The 26023-nt window shown below is 43.7% G+C and overlaps 1 protein-coding gene across 3 annotated transcripts in view; it reads right to left on the bottom strand.

Annotated features, from left to right (window-relative positions):
- The window catches only part of PGS1 (phosphatidylglycerophosphate synthase 1), a 37620-nt gene extending 12748 nt beyond the window's left edge, over positions 1–24872 (bottom strand). For 2 of the 3 annotated variants that reach the window (XM_089538661.1, XM_089538670.1), the window contains exons 1-6: positions 24722–24872; positions 12232–12421; positions 10654–10731; positions 9739–9838; positions 8340–8529; positions 2076–2305 (exon numbers count right to left, since the gene is read on the bottom strand). In XM_089538661.1, the coding sequence (XP_089394787.1) occupies positions 2076–2305; positions 8340–8529; positions 9739–9838; positions 10654–10731; positions 12232–12421; positions 24722–24864 (931 nt within the window). In that variant the 5' untranslated portion in view covers positions 24865–24872. The remainder of the gene's footprint in view (positions 1–2075; positions 2306–8339; positions 8530–9738; positions 9839–10653; positions 10732–12231; positions 12422–24721) is intronic. The other variant, XM_089538679.1, reaches the window with a different exon arrangement.
- Between the last annotated feature and the right edge of the window lie 1151 nt (positions 24873–26023).

Genomic DNA, 26023 nt, shown 5'->3' with positions numbered 1-26023 from the left:
ACCCTGCAGATCTGTCCCCAATACTAATTAGGACACAGAGAAAAAAGGAAAACATGGTAGCCCTTATGTTAGCAAAGCATCATTTATGCCCAAATATGTGTGTGCAGCACAGTTACTTCAGTCTCCTAACAGCTTCCAATACTTCCATCTTAAGACTGTCCCATTCATAATGGACTACTCTTACCAGCAAGATCTTTTCCACTTCTCTACCACAACCACCACCATCTCAGCTTTGTGTGCGTGCTAACTTAAGGTCCAATTTGAGGGAGAGTTCTGCAAAATTCTAAAATAAGCTCATTATTTTGCAATTTTAAACTAACAGTTTTGAAGTAATTATACAGTCACTGTCTGAAGCAACATAACTGCCATTGTTATTTTGAACAAAGAGTTCTAGACTGTCACACTTGGTTAACTTGGTTAAGTGCTACACTATACAGAAGGAGAAAGGAACAAGGAAAATAATTCTATCTGTCCAGTTTTTTAAAAAAACAGCAATATTCAAGCTTTTTTATAAGCCTATATGAACTCACCAAGAAGATATTAAATTTTTGATGGGAGCAAACATTTCTACTGCCTTACTTTTGAAAAAAGGGTTTCACTCATTGTCAGAATCCCAACCGCTCACCCCAGTTATAGCATATTAACAAAGGTAAATCACCTGGCAGAATACCCTTCTATATAAAACTATTCTTATCTTGTCTGAGTACTTGGTCACATTCCAAACCAGGAGAAGCTACTGGTACCCTTCAGTTCTTAGCATGAAGCAGCTACAAGTAATGTCTGTCCTAAGCACTACATATATTCCAAAGAATGCACCCATCTCTTCCTTGTGTGCAAGGCTCAGGGCCAAATTCTTAACACGGGACATCAGGTGAAAGAGAATGGAAGAACAGCCAAAATATGGAAAACTACACTAATAATTTCAATGGGAAAAATTGGGTCCACTCTAAAGCACTTGCCAAAGCAATCACAACTCACTTGATGCAAGGTAAATTCCACATACATCTGTCATTTACCCAGCAGAATTTACTGTATGTGAATGACAAAAATGAGAAGTCCTATAGTAAAAAAAACAAATACAAAAACATGTTTAAATGGAGGTGGAACAAACAATTACATACCAACAACAACAAAAAAGAAAGAAAGAAATTGTAGGCTAACATCTGTGATGGGCATGAGGTTTTTGTGTGTGCTAATCCTGAAAATCAATACTGGAGGCCTGTCCTTCCCTCACCTATTCCCACTGCATCTGTTCTCCAGAAACTCAGTTGATCATAGAAATCTCAGCAGCTCTGCTACTGGGAACACAGTTGAACTCTTGCTGGTACTTGGAAAAGATCTTTCAAAGGAGGGTGACAACCTAATATCTTACATCTTATATTAAAGGTCTTCAGGCTATAACTGAGGAACAATATTCTCCTGATAAATGTGGCATGCAAAATATTCTCTCATTGAGTACATGATGATAACCAGGACATACGTATTCATACACAAATTATTTAGGAAATACTTTAAGGTGATACTGGGGAAACTACACTTAAAAAAACCTTCCCTCTGATCCATACTTCTTGGTTTTCCAGGAAACATCTGAATACAAGATTGCAAACCTATTTACCAGAATGGAATTAATCTAGCAATCAACATGTTAAGCACAAGCTAACAATCCATAGCACACCCAAACATTAAGAATAAAAGCTGTTGAACTACCAACATCTCCTTAGCTACAATGCCATCTGTTGACAAATCCTTTCTATCATCAATAATCTCATCATCAGGTGACACCGCTAAGAGTATATGTCAGTTCCCCACTGTGTTTAAAACTCTGATAGTCATACTTGTCAAGGAGGCAAACCCAATATCCAGTGGCTAGACTTATCTCCTTTCTAAGAATTATTCCCATCCAACCACACCAAAGACACACACCTCCAGACATCAGGCCAAGAGTCAACCCTAGAGCCTCTCTGTCCATAGAAATGGCTTTTCCTTTGGAAATACTTGGGGTAAGTTTGCTTGTGCCTTAAAGCCTAGAGGTACACAATTAGAAGCTTACTTGGGCTGGACAGCCCTTGGCTTACCTGGACATTGTGTGCTGAAAGGGCATGTGACTCCACTAATAATGCTCCTACCTTGGTAAGGGTGCACCATCCCATCCACCACCTCGACTGTATCATCTTGCTGTAACTGCAAGGACACATCCCCAACAGCATCTACTAGCTCACTAAAGAAATCTGCAATCTCAGGGGAATCTTGAAGGAACACATATCGGTCTTGACGATTGGTAAAGTAGGAGTCACTCAAGTTGGCCCTGCAAGAAGAAAAGAGGAAAGACATCAACAGCTAGCTAAGAGTGCCAGTAGAAATAATCGTTGCCATTTACCAAGAGATTATCATTCTACATGATGTGCAAAGGACATCTTGGAATGGGTCCTCCCACTCCTTCCAATATGCAAACTCTCCAACTAATCAGTTTGAAGCTCTGGCCCCCCACTGAAGGGAGGGGGAACTCCCCTTGTGTGCCCACTTACGAGCCAGATGGAGAATTCAATATCCCCTGCTAGGAGGCTAAAGGAAACAACAGATGAATTGATTCCTCCTGGGAGTGGAGAAAGAAACAAATGAAAAGAGGAAAACTATCATACACAGTGGAACACCTCCAGGGGTGAATGGCTCAAAAGGAGGGAAACTGGGTTGCCCCACCCCTTGAGAAAGACCCTGTAGCAGGAGGGGCATAATGTCCTCTCCACACCATACAGAATGATTGTTTCATGGTGAATGCTAAGAATTCTTTCTTTTGTGGTGTGCAGAGGACATCCTGGATGGGAAGGCAGCCACACTTCTGGTGGAATGGGCTGTGGTAACCAGAGGGAGGGGTTTACCTACTCAGTCATAGCATGTGGCAATACAAGACCTAATCCATATCACTAGGGTGAACTTGGAAATACTATGCTCCGGAGAGCATGCTTGGAAAGAGAAAAAGAGAGAACTGCAAGTTCTGAATGATTCTCTGCCATTAAGGTATATTTTAATGTCCTCCTAATAATGTCTAGTTTGTGTCATTTCTTCTCCAGCAATCTATTAAGGTTTGGGCAGAAGGTTGAGAGGATAGGATCCTGTGATCTGTGGAAGGCTGAATTCCCCTCACAAAGCAAAGTTAGGACTATGTCAGGATGGAAGTGACAGAATTCCAGACTGGCAGAGCGTGTCCCCAGCTCAGAAACCCTGAGGGCCAAGGTGATGACAACTAGAAAGAGATGCTTAAGTGGGACTGATGGCAATTAGAGCTCTCAGCACCAAACCCAGCTATAAAGAAGGGAATGTGTGAGATCTGAGAAAGCCCTTTTCAGAAAATGTCTGAACATGTAGGTGGTGTGACACAGGCTTCCTCTCAAAACCCAAGATGACTACCAGCTGGCGCTTCAGGGTGCTGGGTCTGATGCCACCATGTAGACCTTGATACAGCCAGTCTGAATCTGCCAAAGGGACTAGAGAGTCCTTGGTGGGTAAAGCCAAGGCTTTTGCAGCTTTGCTAAGGAGGACTTGAAAAGCCCCCTGGTTAAAAAAATGGATTGGGATCCTCTTGCCACTCAACTCCCACCCAACCCCATTGGAGTTACCTCTTCTCTCTGCCTGGACCCAAGAGGGACCAGGAGGAATTTTCACCTTCGTATGCTGAGGAATGAGTCAAGGGGAAGGCCCATGAGTCCCTTTTGGATCAGCCATGCTGTCTCCCCACCTTGGAGCCCCTTTTAGCTCTCTTTGGGGAAGAGAGAAGATTTACTTGCATAGCAGCAGTGATTCAAGATTGAGAGCTTGCTGCCATATGAGGGCTTCCTAGTCATGCTGCCAAGGGACAAGGCCCCTTCTCCTCTTCCCCCTCCTGGGGATCCCTGTTCCCCAGAGGCCATCAACCTCTTTCAGCCAAGCCAGGAAGTCCAAGGTTATGAGCTTGCTGACCCAGAAGGGAGACTGACAGGGGTGGAAAGTAGGGCTCTTGGACCACTCACCCCTGTTGCTGGTGCTGAAGATAATTCCCCCATTCTAGAGTTTTCCCGAGAGCCTAGGAGCAGCTTGTCCAGTGTAGTGAATGCAGGAGTGGCTGACTGCTGACTATTAACTGAGGGAACTGAAGTGGCTCCTATTTTGCATTAGGCATGTCCCTCTACATACCTGGGCTGGAATCCTCCCCCTGCATAGTGCATAGGCCACTCAATGGGGGAGGTGGTGGTGAAGAGGGAGGGAGTGAGGAGCAAAAGAATAACAGATGGAAGAGCTTATTTTGTGAGGCAAATCTGAAAGACAAAGGAAAGGAAGATGAGAGCAGGAAGAGAGATGCAGAGGCATTCATTAGTGACAAAGTGAGAGATATGTGGAGCTCTCATTCCAAGGGGAGGCAGGCAACAGCTTAAGCACACAAAGAGATCCTGCCCTCCCTTCATTGGGTGGCAAAGTTATTGGCTGGAGAGCTTGCCTAGATGAGGGAGTGCAATAATGAACCAACCCAGGATACCCTCTGCACACTGCAGGAAAAAAGAGCATACCTATATTCCACGCCATATATGTGTGACAAAGCTGACAGAAAAGCATGTATAAAATAGATATAAAGGGAGCTAATAAATACATATAGGCAGAGGTTGCCTCTTTAACCCTCCTCTTCAATCTTACTAAGCTAAGATGTGAGAAACCCAGGGGATACATCTTCAGAAATAGCAATTGTGGTAATGTTGCCATAATGGTAAGGTGAAAAACAAAGCTACTCCACAGTATAATCTCCCAACATGGGATCATCTTTCCATGGTGGGGGAATTATGTGCTCCTGCTGACAGGAGCACTGCTACTGGGGGAGTCTCCCATGTCAGACAGGCTTTTAATGAGGAGCCAGACTAAAGATGCCAAACAGCTACTTGACAGCAGCACTAGTGCAGGGTGTCACTGGCAGAGTATCTCTCAGAGACAACAGCAGTGACACTGTAGCTAACCTTTGTCAGTACTGCTCAGAAGAAAGCAATGGTAAACCCCTTTTTAATGTCGTTTACCATGAAAAACCTATGATAATACAATCTCAACTGATAGAAATGCCAGAAGATGAGACTCCCAGGTCAAAAATATTCAGTGAGCTATTGGGGTACAGCAGAGAACAACTAAGAGTATCACTGTGGCTAATGATAAGACTCAAGCTATCTATATACCCTACAAAATGTCAAAAATGTTTAAAAAGGTTAATAAGATATGCTGGAAATGTGGAAAAAAGACTGGTATATCATATGTGGTGAGGGTGTACGATGGCAAGAAAATACTGGAACAAAATACACAAATTAATACAAATAATACTGCAAGAAAAACTAGAGAAGGATACAAAAATGTACTTATTGAACATATTTTTAAATGAAGAACTGGAACATAAATATGGTAAAAAGATGTTTATATGATTACAGCAGGAAGAATGTTGTATGCACAGAAATAGAAACAGAAAATAATACCGAATTCAAATGATTGGCTGATGAAATTGTATGAGGTTATAGAAATTGGTAAGTTAACATACAGTGCTACCTCGGGTTACGAAATTAATTCGTTCCGCGGCGCCGTTCGTAACCCGATAAATTTCGCAACCCGAAAAGGCGCTGGAAAGCCGCTAGCCGCCCGCTAGCCGCGCTTTCAGATTTGAATTTCGCGCCGAAAAAAATTTCGTAACCCGAAAAAATCTTCGTAACCCGGAACAGTTTTTTCCTATCTAACTTTTTCGTACCCCGGAAATTTCGTAACGCGAGCAATTCGTATCCCGGGGTACCACTGTATTTAATTACCGTATTTTCCAACGTATAAGGCAACTGGGCGTATAAGACGACCTCCAAGTCGCAGGCAGGCAGAGTCCCTGGCCTCCTATAGGCCGAATTAAGGGGGTCTCGTGCCCACATGCGCCAGCTTGAGGGGGCGTCTGTGGAGGCCTGGAAGGCGGGTACCGCGGCCAGACTCTCTCTCGCCACGTGTCAGAAGTCCGCCGTGGAAGCCGCTGGAGGAGCGGAGTATTCCGGGCGGTGGCGGCAAAGCATAAGGGGTCGGCTCTTTCCCTCAGCCCGACCGGCTCTGGAGCCGCTTCTCTGCCGCCTTTTCCAGCAATGGCGGTGAGAGAGAGCCCGGCCGCGGTGCCTGCTGGGACAGGAACTACCCCAGAGACAGAGAGGTGGCTACACCATTCGTCTGTCTCTGTGGTCAGAACCCAGTGTATAAGACAGGGGTAAAAAGTCATCTTATACGCCGGAAAATACAGTTAAAAGGAATCTATGAGTAAATTCGAAGAACAATGGAGACCTCTGATAAAATATCTGAAAACAAAACAGGGAAATGACTTTACAATTGGTCTGGAGTAAACAAAAGGAAAAGGAAAATAAAGATATTGACATTTATTATATCTGAATCGAAAAGACTTTGTAATCATGCTAAGATTATGAATACTTCATGTTAGTGGAAGTATGTTTATGTTTTATGTTTACCAGAACCTTATGTAATTTATAGTGTTATATTATAGGGTGATCGAAATATAGTGTAAATTAACAGATGAACCTCATTAGAAAGAAGGAAGAAAAAGAAGATAATGTAGAAATTTCTTTTTTTTACTCTTTTTGTGTAACAAGCAATTTACAGGTTTCCGATATATATTTTGTATCTCATAATAGATATGTTTTTTAAAGAGTTATTTTAAAAACTAATAAAGATTATAAAAAATAAAAATAAAGAATACCAAATCAATGTGCAAAAATACAACCTGAAGAATATCCCTGCAGAATTTAGGGATAATGTAAAAAATAGGAAAGGCAGGAGCACTAGGGATCATTTTGTAAACCTATGTTGAATAATGCAGTGTTCCACACAATTCCAGAAGAAAATCAGTCTGTGCCCTGTAAATTATAGCAAAGCATTTGATTGTATATAGATATGAAAAAGCATGGATTGCTCTTAAAGAAAAATGGGTGTACCACAACATTTGATTATCCTAACATGTACATGCCAGAGAAGGAGCCCTCTGATTCCTTCCACACCATCTCATTTGAAGAATTGAAAAGGAATGTGCAGGAGCCCTGGCAACACCACGTGTTTCCCAGGCTGTAATAGGATCTCCCATACCTGTTGGGATCCTGAACGCCATTACGGCCAGAGATGGGAAGGAAGGGGGAAAACAAGAGCCTATCCCCCCCATTTGCCCTCCTGGCAGAGTCCCAAACCTTATGCTAGGCACAGTGCCTGCAGTAGCAATGGCAGAGGCCTCTTGGCAATGCCTGCCCTGAGTGAGGGCATTAGATCTGGCAAAGGTTCCTTGGTGGCTGGAGAGAGAGGGCCCCTGGTACTCACCCCTTTTCCTGTGTCTTCTGGCTGGCTTGCCTCTCTGACTTTGGCCCTTTTTCAGGCTGGGCAGAGATGATGCCAAGAAACTCTTTGCCATGGCTTTTGGCTGTCCTACCCTCTGAACCCTGGCCCTAAATGGGCTGGGCAGAGAAGCTGAGAAGGGAAGTTTCCATAACTTCTGACCAGTTTCCTCACTAATCCCTGGACCTAAACGGGCTGGGCAGAGGTGATGTGGAGAAACAGAGACATGGAGGAGATAACCTGCACCATCTGCTTCCACGGCTCCCATGTGCTGCCAAGCTATTTGTAGAAATCTCCTGTGCTCCCACCATGAAAAGGGGCAGCTTTGGAGGAGAGGGAGAGTCATTGGCAAAGCCAAGACCTTTCTGCAATCCTGGGAGTCCTTGCCATATTAAGTCTTTTTTCATGCTTCCAAGGCAGCAAGAGAAAAGAAAAGAAGGAAAGTACTGGAGTGGCTGTAGTGAAGAAGTTGCAGAGCAACAGTAAACACATCCTACTGGACTGACAGGCAGGACAAGACTGAGCTTCTAGGGTTAGCTCCACCCATGTGGGGTCACCAGAAGGTCTCTCCTTTTACTTCCTGCCTATTGGAGTGAGTGGGAGGAGCATAACCCACTCTACATGATGTGGGGGTCTTATCTACTGGGAAAAGCAATAATGCTTGCTAAGACAGAAGGCAGTACGAAAAGAGGAAGACCCCACTATTGGCGGATAGACTCAATCAAGGAAACTACGGTCTTGGGTTTGCAGGACCTGAGAAGGGCTGTTGATGACAGTGTGACCTGGAAGTCTCTCATTCGTAGGGTTGCTATAAGGTAAAGTTAGATTGATGGCAGTTAAAATAACAGTACAATTAGTAAGGTCTGCAGTATGCTCTGACTATTGAGTCTCATTCTTGTTCAGTGGAGTTCATAAAATTCACCCATATATGCCCCACCCTAGGATTTTAACCATTTTTTTCCTTGTAACAAGCAACTCACCCACTCAAGATCACATTATCATCAAAGAGATAGACCTTGATATGCTGCAACCCAATGGTCTCATTGAAACGCTCAGGGATTAGGAGTCTGAGAAGACCACGCAGATTAGGAGTGTGAAAGAGAGAGACACGGACCTGCTCAGGAAATCTCTTCAGGAGTGGAAGGAGCATGGTCCGAGAGTTCTTCCGGCCTGGAACACAGAAGGAAACAGATTTCCTGCAGTCTCCAATAATACAACAATTTCTGTCACATTTTATCTATTGATCTTGAAATGGCCTTCTTCTTTAAGTCATTCTTGTTAACACTTAATTTTTAGCATTTCAAAATTATCAGTGAATGGATACTGCTTATCAGGACTGACAGGCCTATATCTTCTTCCAGCAGAATAGTGACAGCAGGAAGAACACCTGCATCTCCAATCTGGTTACCAACCATAGCAAGGTAAAATTGCAGCAGAGCTCGAAAAGTTGCTTTTTAAGGTACTTAGGAACTGCTATAGGTACAACACTCACACTCACCCCAGAGGTCAGTTATTTTTATAGTTACAATATTTAAAAGTAACTCTTTACTTGCACATTTTTTTCAAAATAACTATTTTTTCACATTTTAATTACTTTAGCAGAGAATCATCTGAATGCTCAGAATTAAAAAGTTTTAGACTAATCAGGCCTAAGCATGGACAGTAAATTCTGAGAACATCCAAAATCCAACAAGGAGGAGGACAAGGAGCTACTGCATGAGTAACAGCAATGTTATTGTTGATGATAATGATTCATGAAGCCACATAAGAGCACTCTACTGTAGTCATGTTCTTCCAACTTGGAAAAAAGTGAAACAGGCAGCTAAGTTCATGGCAACAAAAAAGATGTATGAATGTGCACATTCACACACCAACACTTACAAGTACATACTCCCATTCCAGCAACAATCCACACAATACAGAGGAAGAGAGCTAAACAACAGAACGCACAGTACCAGGCAATGATTGAACCCTATTATATTCTCTCTCCACCTTTTAGTGAAGCTATACCTATAGAAGTAATTTTTAAAGTTATACTGAAAAAAGGGTGATTAGCCCTCAACAAATTACAAGAGTAATATAACACAGTTATACATATGTAGAGGAGAGAGTAACTAATTTCTTGTAAGTAGTTACTTCCCTGCTTTGGACCCAAAGAGGGAAGAAAAACTGAAGTCTTAAGGCTTAGTCCTAGTTGAGAGAGATGCTACTATCAGGAAACTTTGAGCTTCTGATTACCTTTTACCCAAAAAAAAAAAAAAAAAGTCCAAGATTCTTAATTTGAAGAGCTTGTAAACACAGAACTTTTCAGCAAAGACTTAGCAGATTAAATTAGGGTACATGAAAAAAACCACTGTGACCAAACAGACACAGACATACCCCGAGATCCTCTTGTGAAGTCAAGGAGAATAGATACTGTAAGACTGGAAGTCCCACATCCCTGCAAGGACCTCTCCAAAGCCATTTCAATGCAATCCACCTGAAAGAAAAGAAATACCATAGGCATGAAAGCACAAGAAGCTTTTATCTCAAGCATGCCACATGCTCAGGAGTCAAGCATGTGCAATATAAGATAAACAAAACCATACACTGCACATCAATTTTCTGAGTACACTCAGTTCCTAAATAATCCTCAGGATACAACACAACCATCATGGTTAGATAGACAGCTACCACTCATTTCCACCCAAAGAAGGGGAGGAAATAGTAGTTTCTATGTAAATTATTTTCCTATGACAAATATATTAACACTCTACAAAAACATTAACATAAAAGTACAAAGAAAGCAATTTAGAACATTTAATATGCCTTTAATACTGATCTCACCACAGACTAATGACACAATTCCTCATTAGTTGGAAGTAAAACTAAGAAAAGGTTAAAGCAATACTGTATAAGGGAGAACAATGAGTATTTCCTCAAAGAAAAGGAATGAAAGTAAAATATTGTGTTGACAGACTCCTTCCAACAGTTGATACATACTACATACAATACAAACTGGCATACCTGTAGGGCATACTGGCTGTCGCTGACAATAAAGGCAGAGAGCAGCAAAGTAATCCATGAGGATTACTTAGTAATCTGAAAAGCTATGAAAACTGTAACAACACACAAAATGTTCACTTTATAATGCTCAAAAGCATTGCTAATGCCACCACAAAAAACTCTTAGCACAAAGGTACGTATAACAAAAATAAGTAGAAATAAAAGATTGGAGACCATCTCCAAGAAAGGCTTCAATTAGGGTATCTCTCAACCAAATCTTCTCAACAACCCACAGCCCCTTCCACTTACTAGTTCCTGTTCCAGGGGTCCTGTTCCAAGGTAGAGTGAAGCCAGAACTACTCGATGTTTGGCCATCTTAATCTGTCTCTGAAAGACACGAGAGGGAGAAAGAAATTCAGATTCCCTCATTTGTCTATCAAGTGAAACACCCAATGAGTATACAATGAGTACTTAGTGATGGGAATCAAGCATATCTGATTTTTTTAAATCTTATTACTAGTAAACATTGACCATAAGTGAGCTGGGGATAGATATTGTTGAGCTGGGAAAGACAGACAACCTGTACATGCATATCTAGTTCAGTGAAATAGAAGGTGCTGAGAAAGACAGACCCAGACTATAGCAGCCCTCCCACCATCCCCAATCAGTTGTCAGGTTGGGGGTGGCTGTTCTAGAAACTCTTGATGGTGGAGGTGGATACATTAAGAGGTAAAGTGCAAGACATAGCTAGCTTTCAGGTAGCCACAACACAAAGCCTTCATGTCACTAAAATAACAGTAATATATTAATCTAACAAGGAATCTAGATATAGGAAGCTGAATTTATAACATGCGAAGTCCCTAGGCACCTACATTAAGTGTCACCCTAATTCTGTAAGAGAAAGTGCAGGCATACTTCAACAAACACTTTTCTTCATATGTCAGAATCTCAGCCTTATTGGCTAATAGGTGCGTGTGGGGGGGACTTGTATTTTTTAAGAAGTTAAATACAGTGCGCCCTCGCCTTATGCAGGGGATCCATTCTGAACCCCCCATAAGGCAAATTCTGCACAGCACATGCCACGGGCACGCCCCCCCATTCACCATATTGGGGCTCACTGTCTATGTGACCTCAAGTCTGCGAATGGTGAGCCTGCGTACAGTGCAGTGCGCTGTACACATTTTTGGTTCTTTCTAAAATGAAGTAACAAATGCTTTTGACAGGCATGGATAAAGAAGTGTTTCTCCTTAAGCTGAAAGACTTAACATGGGCATCTGTCTTATTCTGAGGCAAATCATAAAACTAAAATTATCTCTTATGACTGACAGAGGCTCTTCAAAAATTTAGGCCATTGTGTGGGAATTGTGTGGCTGGCCAGGTTTTGAATTATAACTCTGAGAATTCCTCACCCACAACTGTGTTACTAGCCGTGCTAGGAGTTGCACTCCTCTTGACTTTAGGCAAGGGTCTCCCCCATCCCACTACCTGAACTTTTAACAGGGAGGCCAGAAACTGAAACCGGCAACTTGATAACGCATACAGGTGCTCTGATACTGAGACATAGTTACTCCCTTTCTTCTCCCTTTTCCCCAAGTCTAGATGAATTTTATATAATTTTTGGAAAGAAGATTTTCCCCTTATCACATTCAGATCCTAACCTTGGGTTCTAGGAAAGTGTGGTGATAAGATGAAAACCACACTGGTCTATTTATTAAGGGACAGTAAGAAAAGATTTTAATCCTGTACAATCTGAAATCCTGAGTTGCCATTTCTGATGTGGTGAGACAGAAGTGGTGATATATGCACATGAGGAAAATGCTGTATTATTAAATCTATACTTTGCTGCCCACATCCCCATGGCACAAATATTGGAGGTATGAAAATCACCTTCATAAGTTCATAGAATTCCATCGGAGATGAAAGCACCTTGACATGAGAGCTGGCAATTCCAAACTCTGGGACCAAGTTTCTGATCCACTGAAACCTATGTGATCCCTCAGAGCAGAGGGAACAAGGTGAAACTGTTAGCTGAGGAGCAGCAGGAACAAGCAGTGGAGCCAAAAGCAGCCATGATGACCTAATAAAAGAAAGATGTGGGTCAAGTTGCATATATAAATGTACTATTTCCTCTCAAGTGCCTCCAGGTGTGTGAGCAAAGGGGATACAGTCAAAGCATTACACATCTGCCTTTCAGCTCCATTAGTCACAGCTAGGTCATTTATGCCAAGAAAGGAAATGCCTTACCAAAGGGAAAGGCGTATGTCAGTAACTTCTTAGCAGGGCTATACAGTAGAGATTCTATGAAAATGAACAAAGATGACCAACATTTAGGAACAGCAGCAAATTACACTGTAAGAAGATAGCAGTTTGAGGAATTATATCCAAGGTCCATTGTTTGCAATCTCTTCATGTTTCACTTGCTGAAAGAACACTATTTAGGTGTGCTTTTCATTCAGAAGATTACTTCTATTGCATCATAATTATCTTTGAGAGCCAGAGTGGTGCAGTGGTTTGAGTGCTGGACTAGCACTCTGAGAAACAAGGGTTCAAATCCCCACTCAGACACAGAAAACCACTGGGTGACCTTGGGCAAGTCACGCACTCTCCACCTCAGAGGAAGGTAAACGCAAACTCCCTCAGAATAATTTTTTCCAAGAAAACCCCTTGATACTTTAGCCTTAGGGTGGGCATAAGTTGGAAACAACTTGAAGGCATAGAACAACAGCAGTTGTCTTTGCTGAAGAAATACCATTACATTTTGTCTAAGAGAGGTTAATCCTTTCCTCTGGCACGTATTCCACAAAGTAAGAAGACTAAATCATAATCTTTGGTTGACACACATCCACTGCTAAAAAGCTATCATCCACCACAACACCATTATCAGCAAACCTGGGAGAGGGCAAAATGCTATTTGCCAGCACCAAGTAGGTGGCATTTCCTGACTGAGATTTTTTGGGAAAGAGACTACAATTAAAAAAGGCAGGTGAGCCTAAAGGAAATAATTTCAAGCAAAGTTATATCTGTATGATTGTACTTTGGCAAGACATTTCCTCACACAAACACCACATATTCTCAGTAGATAGCTTACAACCCATACTTGCTCCATGGTTGTGATTTGCCATAACAATACTCCACACCTCACTACAAAGCACTCCCAGGCGTGAACTATTAGAATTTTATGAGGAACTCTTAGTTATGAGGAACTCTGAGTCCAAAGCAAAAATGACCAGATTCCAGGAAGATGATTTCACTTACTTGCTTCATGATAAAACACTGAATCTTCATAAGGTTCACATGCCTCCTTACACACATAAAAAAAAGAACCCCAGACAGTTTGCCACTGAATTTCCCAGAAAGCCCATCAGTTTGTCACCACCTATTCATCACATTGGAGATCTGACTCAGTGTATGTAAGAATTCTCAGCAGTTTTGTTTTTCAACAGTTTGTGGGGACTGGGTACTTCTTTGGCAATCCTGAGTTACAGTAATTTGGAGGAAACAATTCCATTTTCCTTAAACTAGAAGCAGAACTTTAAGAAATACTTCCCTTTGGGCATATTTGAACAGGCAAATAAAATGCAAAGTTCCAAGTGACCACTGAAATTGGACCAGCAGTTTAAATATTACAAACATTAAATTTGTACAGTATTAGTGTCTTTTCAAATGTCCCAAACAATTCATTAAGGATATCTACATACTGAGAGCCACCATAGTATAATAGGTTGAGCGTTGGACTAGGGACTTCATCAGATGGGGAAAATCAGGGGTTTAAGCAGGCATTTTCCTGGGACAGTTGCACAATCGCAGTGAAGATTTTCACACAATGTCACAATTAGAGCGCACTTATCCCGAGAAGAACCAGGAATGCTCCAGGAACAAATCATTCACGGGGACAATCATACTCCCCAGAAAATGCCTGTTTAAACCTCTGATTTTCCCCTGTGTGATAAAGTCATAGGACTCTAGAGACCAGGGGTTGAATCCCTGCTCACTCTTGGAAGCCCACTGGGTAACCACATCACACACTCTCAGCCTCAGCGGGGGGCAAAGGCAAATCCTCTCTGAACAAATCTTGATAAGAAACCTCACCATTGGTTCACCTTAGGGTCACAATAAGTCAGAAGCAGCTTGGAGCACATAACAACATATGACTTATTTTAATATCATAATATACCTTGGGTACTTTGTGGAAAATTTTCCTCCTATATTTAATTTATTATATCATGTCTACATTTATTTACATAAATTCAGAACAAAGATTACAAATTTGTGCTCATTCACTTAATTACCACGATCAATGTATTTCGGTGATTCTTTTCATGTGAAGAGAAATCATAAACCCGCTCAGACACATTTTTATTAATTCATGAACATCCAGTATAGAACATACTGAACTACTGGGGGGGGGGGGGTGTTAAGCTAAGAACTCCTAAACTACTGCACACTAAATAAATAATAAATAATAATTAGAGCCAATGTGGCATAAGGGTTATAATGGTGGGCTTCAGGGATCTGGGTTCAGTTCCCTACTGAATGACCCATGCTATTTCCTGGGCCAGTCACTCTCTTGCAGTCTGACAGGATTGTTGAGAAGATAATGTGGGGAGGGGGAGAGCCACATACATTGCCTTGAGTTCACTGGAAGAAAGTGGGACATCAGTATGTCCAATAAATAATTAATAAATTAGGGCCTACAAAACAAATGATGCCTTAAGATTTGTTTTTTGATGGTGGGCAAAGATAGAACTATCCCTGTGAAGAAAGGAACACATCTCAGCAGGTGGGAAGGAACACTCTCTAGAAGTTGTTGAGCTGTAACTCATAGCATCTCTTGACATTTGAATAGGCAGGCTATGGATGATGGAGACTGCTATCCAGCATCTAGAGAGCCACATTCCTTTCAACAATGATCTATGAGTTCAAAGCTAGTTAGTACCTTTACACAGATAAAAGATTTAGACACACAGGTCAATTTCTTTTTCCACAGTGTAAGGTGCTATTTCACCATCAATGTTAAACTTTCCCAACATTCAAGTATCATTCAGCACTGCCATGTGGCACTTAGAGTAGCCAATCTAGATAAGAAATTGGAAATGGCAGGCCTGAAGAGAACACTCAGATTATCTACTTATGAAATTTTAAATATATATTGGGCCTGAGCAGGTGGACAGGATCCCACAGACCAAATCTGATTCTGACCTATGTAGGTCAGTCCCAAGGCCAGCACAATGATGGGCAGGTGTTTACATGCCCACCCACTGCTATACCATGGACTTGCTGCCACCATGCACCCTATACCGGCTGCTATTGTCGCATCTGTCCCAAAGGCCCCTGCTGTGGCCCATGGTCGGCACCCCCTTCTAACGTTGAAAGCCTTCAGAACAAACATGATAGTGACATAATTCATGAACATCCAGTATAGAACATACTGAACTACTGGGGGGGTGTTAAGCTAAGAACTCCTAAACTACTGCACACTAAATAAATAATAAATAATAATTAGAGCCAATGTGGCATAAGGGTTATAATGGTGGGCTTCAGGGATCTGGATCAGCAACATCTTAGACTGCCTGAAGGAAGAGGCCCCTCCCTCCTCAACTGTCATCTCGGCCTCAGAGGGAGCCATCAGGCAGACCAGCAACATCTTAGACTGCCTGAAGGAAGAGGCCCCTCCCTCCTCAACTGTCATCTTGGCCTCAGAGGGAGCGATCAGGCAGACCAGCAACATCTTGGACTGCCTGAAGGAAGAGGCCCCTCCCTCCTCAACTGTCATCTTGGCCTCAGAGGGAGCCATCAGGCAGACCAGCAACATCTTGGACTGCCTGAAGGAAGAGGCCCCTCCCTCCTCAACTGTCATCTTGGCCTCAGAGGGAGCGATCAGGCAGACCAGCAACATCTTGGACTGCCTGAAGGAAGAGGCCCCTCCCTCCTCAACTGTCATCTCGGCCTCAGAGGGAGCCATCAGGCAGACCAGCAACATCTTAGACTGCCTGAAGGAAGAGGCCCCTCCCTCCTCAACTGTCATCTTGGCCTCAGAGGGAGCGATCAGGCAGACCCAGCAACATCAGGGACTGCCTGAAGGACGAGACTTCTCCCTCCTTTAACTGTCACCTTGTATTTGTGTTGTATTCAATTTTTAATGTACACCGCTATGATCATTGAGGAATAGCGGTCTATAAATAAAACGTATTATTATTATTATTATTATTATTATTATTATTATTATTATTATTATTATATGGGGCACATAGGAACATCTGGCCTTCTGATTGTCACTACAGAGTTTCCTGGAAACTATGGCAAACAAATGGTCTTTTTGGGATCAAGCCAGGACCTCTGAACTGGCCAATCTCGGTCCAGGGAAAATGTCTTGAGCTGTCTGGACAGATGCATACATACAGGCCCACTGTCTTACTATTAATGACATTCTTGCAATTAATAAAATCAGTATTAACGAGCAAAGAAACTCATTCCAGAAACACAGATAAACCAAAAATATCTGCAAGTAGACTTCTGAAAAGATACCACCTACCTACAAAACATTTAACATATCCCATATCATTAAACAAATTGTATGATCTTAAAAAAACTGCAAATACCACAAACACAGAGTCAAAATTCCCTAGAAAAGAAAATGAACTGAACAGAGGTCTTGATCTCTTTTCTGAATTTGAAATATCTATTTTTATAAATCTGGGGGGTTTGAAACTGCTATTTTTAGGAAATAAGGAGCTGACTAACATTGCGATAAAGTTCAAGTACCACAGTTTTTGTTCAACCTCAGCTACTTCACCAGAGGCAAAAAGAGATTACAGGATATATCTCATAATGTTCATCACCCACACATAAGCCACAAAATAGTGACTTTTGTCAATAGCTCTTAATTCACTGGAATGCTTGAGTGCGTATTACTGTATTTCTGCATAGGTTGTGACTGAATCTGGGAAACAAGCTTTACTGTTAACATGCTGATACAACCCACAACAAAGATTTCAGAGTAACTTTCTTAAGCATGAAACAATTTGAAGGCTAGTCTCAAACATGTGCCTTCAAACTGTTGTTTTCCAATACTTTTACTGAGTCATGCTTACTGGATGTTATACATAGGTTCCCTTTTCTGGCTCTACCTTGGGCCTAATCACATCATTGAAGCTTGCTTCTAAAGAAACATATTAATTTCCATATTTAAAAATTACTATTGAAAACAACAAAATCTTGAAAGACATCAACAAAAGTGACACAAAACCCCAGTACAAACACAATGGCAAAACCCACTTTCTAAACACAATATTTTCATATAGGACATTTCCATACTCTGTATTAATAAACTTGAATCATACATCATCTTTAAGAATTAGCACATACTTCAGAAGCTAAACAGTTAGCTATACCTCCAGCTAATTCAGTTTAACCCAGAACATGGACACAAAGATATGCATATAACCTAGAATTCTGTGCTCACATATCCTGGAATCCATTCTTAAAACAGATTATATATCCATATAACACATAATGCTGTACAGTTGGTCCTCTGTAGCCACAGATTCTGCATCCATGGGTTCGACTACCAATGACTTCAAAATATCCCTGCCCCCCCCCAAAAAAAATCCAAAAAGCAAACCTTGATTTTGCCATTTTATACAAGGTACAGCATTTTATTATGTCAATATATGTTAAGGGACTTGAGCAGCCACAAATTTTGGTATCCAACAAGGGTCCTGGAACCAAACTCCGATAGATACCAAAGGCCCACTGTAATCGAATACACATATAGGTTTGGATTTGATAAAGCAGATTCGTATAGACTGCTTTTGAATATTTCGTTACAAATTGAGACTTAATGTAACAGTGCTAAGTACAGAAGTGAAAAGCAAAAATAAGAGTAATATATACTTGAATGGATGTTTTTTAAAAAAAACCCAGGAGATTTGCAGCTGTATGGTGTTAAGTAAACTTGACACACAAAGAGTATCCAACTATTTAACATTTCCCCCTCATAATCATGAGGACAAAGCATTTTGAAAACAAAATTCCCATGAAAGCCACTTGACTCTGACGTAAAAATACAGTATCAGATTTTGCAGTTGTGTTGGACAGATTTTCTCCTTGCTCCACAGACCACAGAGAATCTATTCAGCCACTTTTCTAGAAATCGATTCTTTATGGAAATTGGCAAGAAAAGTATGCCCTGGGAACCAAGGATAGGAACTGTGGCTAAGAGAGGAAGTTTCTAACCAGAGAAACCATTGTTTACTATTTCTTTAGAATGCATTTTTTAAAAGGAAAGGTTTGTTTTTAATACAGTATGTATTACTGTACACAGATGAGGTGGCATGAAGAAAAAGTCAGAACATCTGCTAAGAAAATAAAGAATTCATTTGAATGCAATATACTTCCTGTAACACCAGCAGCAAGTAATTTCCCCAGATAATGCAAGACTGACGAACTGTAGTACAAAAGCTATCCTCACGTGCTTAAAAAAAATAGAAACAGGAACTGGTCCATCTGGCCCTGCATGTGGTACAAGATACTTTGCATGTATTACTTGTGGGCCTCTGAACAACTCAAAATGTCCACTAGGAGGCATGGGTGCATTTCCACCACATTTTGCAGCTTCTGGGCCAATTCAAGCCCAAGGAGAGGCCTTTTTGGAAACCCAAAATGTGATGAAAATGTCCCAGAACCCCCAAAGGAGTCTGAGGTCAACTTTTTTTTATGTGAGCAGGTACAGCTCTCCAAGGTCTTCTAGGGGTTCATGTGGGTCCCTAACCTTCCACCATTGCCCACCCCAGCTGAAGACCATAATGCTGATTAGGAAGATTAATATAGGGCCGGAACAGACAGCCCACTAAAGACACCTTGGGGCATCTTGGGAATACAGTGTTTACATGGAGCACATTCTGAAGATGCCTGGAACCAGGTCACCTGCCTAGATGCGAGCGGCTTCAAGATGCTCCAGCAGCATCTTGAAGCCGCCCCGAAATTGTGGCGGGGCCAGAAAAGCTTCCCTTTCCCAGCCCAAATAAGAGCGGAAAAGGCCTGGTTCAAGGTGGATCGGGGCCACGGCGTGTGTTTGCCATGATCCCAATGCACCTTCAGCTGGGTAGCTTCAAACCACACCTTCTTGCCAGTCTGTTCCCACCCTAAATCAGAAACTACAACAACTGTGCTATAAGGACAGATTATAATGAGCTTAGAAGAAAGGGAAGACACGACAGACATGTATAAAAGGGCTTCCCTGCTAGACATGTGTAAAATTATGCATCTTGCAGAGAAAGTAGACAGGCAAAGTGTGTGTGTGTGTGTGTGTGTGTTTTCCCTTCTTGAATAATGTTAGAAGCCTGGATCATCCAGTGAACCCAAATGGTGGCAGATTCAGGACAGATGAAAGGAAGTACTTCTTAATGCAGCACAGAGTTAAATTATGGAACTCTCTGTCATAAGATGTAGTGCTGGCTCCCAACGCGGATGCCTCTAAAAAGAGAATTAATAAATTCAGGAAGGTGAAGGCTGTCAATGGACCAGAATGTTGGACCAGATGAGTCTTTATTCTGATCCCACACAGCTCTTCTTGTCCTATCATGCATACACAAGTATTACACTTGTTCAAAATTATATTATTACAATAGAGCCTTATCTTACGGGGGCATCTGTTCCGGATGGACATACACTGGCATAAGCCAAAAACCGCATATGCTCAAGCCCCATTCAATATAATAGGGCTTGTGGTTGTGGGAGGGTGCACGTGCCATTCATTCTTTTGTCCCGCAGCTTCAGCGTACGTTGAAAGCCACGTATAGTGTACCTGTGTATGGCATGGGCGCACTGTACTAGAAATGCAGGTCTGATGAAATACTGGTGTATTCAATACCTACATGTGATGGGTGGCTGAAGAAAATACAGCCCCTGATGCAGTCCTCTGTTCCTTACCCTTAAGGAAGAATACAATTAACTGCAATTCTCATATTTTGAGAAACACATCCACACACCAAATTAAGAGAATCGCTTTCATGGGTGGCATATACTGAAGACTGTTATTTTAATATTGTTTGCAACATGTTTGTAAATTTTATACTTTGCCCTAATAAAGGCATTACAACAATGTGGATTTTCTTATTTTAACATTAACTTTGTTAACAGTCTGTGATCCTCTGGAGGCTGAAGGCCAGGATATTTTTTAAATAAATAAGAAATAGACAGGGAAAAAGAAAATGCTACTTTACAACAAAGATCTACAGGCTTGCTTTGTGTAAGGACTCTTGCCAAGTACAGTAAAACACAGTGTAAAACAAACACTTTAGATGTGAAATCATCCACATTTGCAGAAAGTGGTTTCTTCTGGCCCTGGCACCTGAGCAGCATAGTTTACCAGCAGGAAGAGATCTGATGGGGGAAGCGGAACGTGGGAACTATGTTTGCCATGGGTGTCAGTTGACTCCCTAGCTTTAAATCAACATAAGAGATTCAGGGAAGCCAGGTGTATCCTCTTTGATTACAGTTTTGCTTTCTTAACATAAGTAAAATAGAAGACGGACACTTTGGTTATGAATCATCACCAGGGCACTAGAGCATTTTTTCTCTCTCAGAAATGCCCCAAAATGATCTCTTGAAGTGTGGAGGGCCATAATGTTTGTAGCGGTGTCTGATATTAGAAGCTAAATCATCCCTGGTTAGTGCCAAAGAATATCAAGTACTATAGCAGCAGTTCCCAACCTGTGTTGGGCCGCGACCCCCATTGCGGATGAAAGTCCCGCCCACGGCCTCCATGATTGGTTGGGAGGCCAGGAAGTGGCGGGACTTTTGGCCGCCTACAAATCCCAGCGGGCTTTGCGGCCAGAAGTCCCCCCTCTTCCCAGCCTCCCAACCAATTAGGGAGGCCACTGGGGGAGAAGGGGTGGGACTTCTGGCCATAAAGGCTGCTGGGCTTGCAGTCCCGTCCCTGTCCCCTTCTCCCCGCGGTTGTCTGGCAGCAGCAGAGAGAAGAGGAGGAGAAAGGAGCCCCGTCCCCTTCTCCCCGCAGTTGTCTGGCAGCCGCAGAGAGGAGGAAGGAGCCCCATCCCCTTCTCCCTGCGGTTGTCTGGCAGCCACAAAGAGAAGAGGAGGAGGAAGGAGCCCCGTCCCCGTCTCCCCGTGGTTGTCTTGCAGCCGTGGAGAGAAGAGGAGGAGGAAGGAGCCCCATCCCCTTCTCCCCACATTGGTCTGGCAGACGCGGAGAGAAGAAGAGGAGAAAGGAGCCCCGTCCCCTTCTCCCCGCATTGGTCTGGCAGCCGCGGAGAGAGGAGGAGGAGGAAGGAGCCCCATCCCCGTCTCCTGGCGGTTGTCTGGCAGCTGCGGAGAGAAGAGGAGGATGAAGGAGCCCCGTTCCTGTCCCTTTCTCCCCACGGTTGACTGGCAGCCGTTGAGAGGAGGAAGGAGCCCCATCCCCATCCCCTTCTCCCCACGGTTGTCTGGCAGCCGCGGAGAGGAGAGGAGGAGGAAGGAGCCCCGTCCCCATCCCCTTCTCCCACAGTTGTCTGGCAGCCGCGGAGAGAAGGGGAGGAGGAGGAAGGCCTGACCCCATCCCCATCTCCCCGTGGGTTCCTGGCAGCCGCAGAGAGAAGGAGACAGGGTCAGGGCTCCCTCCTCCTCCCCTTCCCCCTGTGGGTGCCTGCATCAGCGCCAGCACCTGGAAGAGGAGGCAAACACATCCCCGTCCCCTTTTTCCCCATGCGGTGCCAGCGCCAGCACCCGTGGGGAGAAGGGGAGGGGGAGGCAGGGGGATTCCCAACTTGACGACCCCCGAGAAAGGGTCGAGCAACCCCCAGGTTGGGAACCCCTGTACTATAGGCTATATTTAAGAGGAAGGAACTGGCAAAACCAGCTCTGAATATTCCTTGCCTAAGAAAATCCTATGAAATTCATGGGGTCACCATAAGTTGACAGAAGACACATACATAGAGATACACGTATGCATGCGCGCGCGCGCACACACACACACACACACACACACACACAAACCAGCCCCTGGGTCAAAATGAAATTTTGCACAATTTTTCAACGAAAAATGTTTGCCTTGACCTCCTAGAGCAGTGGTTCCCAACCTTCCTAATGCCGCGACCCTTTAATACAGTTCCTCATGTGGTGGTGACGCAAACCCATGAAATTATTTTCATTGCTACTTCATAACTGTAATTAAAAAGGTGTTTTCCAGTGGTCCTAGGCAACCCCCATGAAAGGGTCATTCGACCCCCAAAGGGGTCCCGACCCACAGGTTGGGAACCACTGTCCTAGAGGTCAAGGAATGTCCAAAAACATGCTGCCATGTCCCCTGAAAATTTTACTAGTCTCAAATTCAAACCCTAGTCTCCCAGTGTTCTAGTCCAACATGCAAACTACTACCCAACACTAGCTCTCACAGCTCACTTCATACCTTTACCAAATTTAGATCAAGTCTTTGGGAATATGATTCTGCTCAAAGATCAAATTCAATTTCAGAGAAGTTTTCATGGGAGCTGCATTCCAGAGGTGAGGACAAAAGAGTGAGAACAAAGACATTTGCATTTATTTTGTTTAAAACTTTTACAGCTGGAACACAAGTGTTAGAAGAGGCATTTCAATCTTTGGGGATGGGGAAACCTGTACAAAAGGGAAAACAGCAAGCAATGCTGTCATCAGGAAGAACCTTTGTAATAGCCTTATAGGATCATGTAGTCCAAGATTTTGTTTGCAAAGTGGCCAACCAGATGCCTGTGTGAAGCCCAGCTAGAGGAAAGGACTGAAAGTGCATGCTCTATTCCCCATCCTCAAAAACTAATATCGATACAGAGCAGCTGTCACTTACAGCAATATACAGCCATCCTGACTAGTAGCCTTTTTCTTCTTCTAGTGGTCCCAAACTTTGTAACTCTTCCTCACAGGTGAGATCCTCCAGCCCCTCCAACATTTTTGGCTGCCCTCTTCTACAGTTTCCAGCTCGAGAGCCATTTTAGTGCAATGGCCTGAACTGTGAATCTTATTCCATCTCTGAACTCACCATGGATTTGGAAGCCTAAATACCCTAAAGGCACCAGATCATGTCTGATCTTGGAAACTAAGCAGGATGAGCCCTGGTTAGTACTTGGATGGGAGACTGTCAAGAAATATCAGGTGCTGTAGGCTATATTTCAGAGGAAGGGAATGACAAAACACCTCCTATAAATTCATGGGGTCACCATAAGTGACTTGAACACACATGTACACACACACTGAGAAGATATCTAACCACATGCATGTAACATGTTCCTAGTCTTCTCAGTGCTGGCGGTGTGTTCAGGAATCGTACCTGCTTAGCTGCTTTGAATTCCCAGCTGGCAATCATCCGATAGATAGGGCTTAAATACCCTAAAGGCATCACATTCTGCAAGCAGGGTGAGCCCTGGTTAGTACTTAGATGGGAAACCGTTAATGAATGCCAACTGCTGTAGGCTGCATTTCAGGAGCAGCTGACAAAACCATCTGAGTCTTCCTTGCCTAAGGAAACCCTGATGGGAGTCCTGGGTCAACAGTCAACAGGCAATTTGAAGATACATGCACACACAAAAGTGAAAGGCAGCAGGAAAAGAAGGAGACCGCTTTACAGGTGGACAGACTCATTCAAGGAAGGTCAGCCCTGAGTCTGCAGGACCTGAGCAGAGCTGGCAACGACAGGGAAGCCTGGAGGCCTCTCATCCGCAGGATCACCATCAGTCCAGGTCAGGGGACGACATGTCCTCCTTGTCCCAGACACGCCCTACATTTTAATAGTATGTCCAGGAAGAATTTCAAAGCGTCCTCTGTTCCGAGCCCAACGAAGGCTGCTCTACGCCGCAGAAATAATCCAGTGTGACACCGCTTTGACCTCCATGACTCAATGCTATGGATATTATGGGAACTGTCGTTTCTTGGGGCACCAGAGCTCTGTGACAAAAGAAGGCTCACAAAACTACGAAAGGCACTGAGAAAAAGTGGTGCCAAAGCAGGTTACTTCTGCAGTGCAAGTACAGCCCAAGAAGCAGCAGGAATTTGCATTGCTAATGAGGGTTTGCTAAGCTTTGTGGAGGGTCGCGTCCTCCATTTTCCCTTGAGTGTCCTACATTTTGAGGTGCTTGGCTGAATAAGTCAACCTGACTGCGATTAGCAACCAGAAAGCATGGCATTAGTAGCTTTATCTTCCCTCCCTAATTACACCGCAATTGCCCATGCACCCACCTTTTCCCCGGCTGCATCCACACTGCAGGGATAACCCAGTTTGATGCCACTTTGATGGCCATGGCTCTATGTTATGGGATTCCGGGTGATGCACCCCCGAATCAGCCGGAGGCCCTCAGCAGCCGTGAAGCCCCCTCCCTCCCGGCCCACTGGTTCCCAGCGGCAGCGTCACCTGCGAGCGCGGCGTTCTCGGCCTCGGGTCAGGCGGTCCGAGAGGCGGCCCAGGAGGGCGGCCCAAACCGGTCTGCCCCGGGGCCAGTACTCCAGCAACAGGCGCCGCCATAGCGCCGGAGCCTCCGCCACTGCCGCCGCCATGGAAACCTAGGTACTTCCGCTTCCGGTTGACGGAGCCGCGGAGGGCGCGTCACTTCCGTTTTAGAGCGCGGGGGGCGGGGCCTCACTGACCGCTCATTTAGCGGCGCTTTGGAGAGAGAGGCTGGGGGCGTGTTTGTGCCCCGACACAAAATGGCGGCAGAAGCCCCTTTCTGTTAATGTGTCCTTGATTTTATATATACACACACGCGCGCCTGGTGTTCCGCCCTTTCGTTAAAAGGGCGATATAAATAAACGTTCCACATTACCACGCACTGCACTCCTATAGTGCTGCTCTTCCACTTTGACTGCTCTGGCTGCCTCCTGTTGCATTCTGGGTTTTGTAGTTCAGTGAGGCCTAAGAGCTCTCTGGCTGAGGATTCTAAATGCCCCTCCCTAAACTCCAAATCCCAGAATGCAACAGGGGGCAGCCAGAGCAGTTAAAGTGGAATAGCAGCACCCTAAGAGTGTAGAGCGGTAATCTAGGTCGTTGCTGCTATTAAATACTGCAGAACTTAGCTTAATTCCCTCGTGTCCTGCTGTCATCATGCTCCAGTCGCCGGGTCTCTTGGCACCCTCTGTGTTTTGTGGGGCCACCAGTTCTGCTCTGTACTCACAAAGCCACAGAGGAATAGTGTGAGTTTCCAGCTCAGCCATGAAAACCCACGGGTTAATTTGAGCAAGTCACACTCTCTCAGCCTCAAAAGATGGCAACGTCAAGCCCCCTCTGAAGAACATTGTCAAGAAGATCCTATGACAGAGGCACACAATGACAACAACAAAGCCCCTCAGAAAGGGAAAAAACCCACTATGCTCTCAGTTGCCAGATAAACAAATGCAAAATCAGGAGTAGGATGTGGCTCAGGGCTGTGAGAGAGTTTAAAACAAACCAAGAAAAAGGCCTGCAAAATAGTGGGGCACCGTTGAGGAAGAAGGGCAGAGCCTTTCTGGTATTCCCCAATGTTAATTTTTCTGCCTAAATGGCAGAACTCTTGACACGTGCACTACTCAAACGTAATGTACACAATGCTGTTTGACAGCTCAAGCTTCACTTGGAGTACTTAAAAATGCAACAGCCTTGCAACTCAATCATTACCAGAGGATGGCAAAGCTCCTCTGGACAAATCTGGCCAAGAAAACCCCATGAAACCTTAGCATTGCC

Source organism: Sceloporus occidentalis, unplaced genomic scaffold (assembly GCF_023333645.1).
Source record: "Sceloporus occidentalis isolate IW3139 unplaced genomic scaffold, rSceOcc1.0.p SCAF_1, whole genome shotgun sequence".
NCBI classification, from domain to species: Eukaryota; Metazoa; Chordata; class Lepidosauria; order Squamata; family Phrynosomatidae; genus Sceloporus; species Sceloporus occidentalis.
This window is presented reverse-complemented; position numbering and strand designations above follow the sequence as displayed.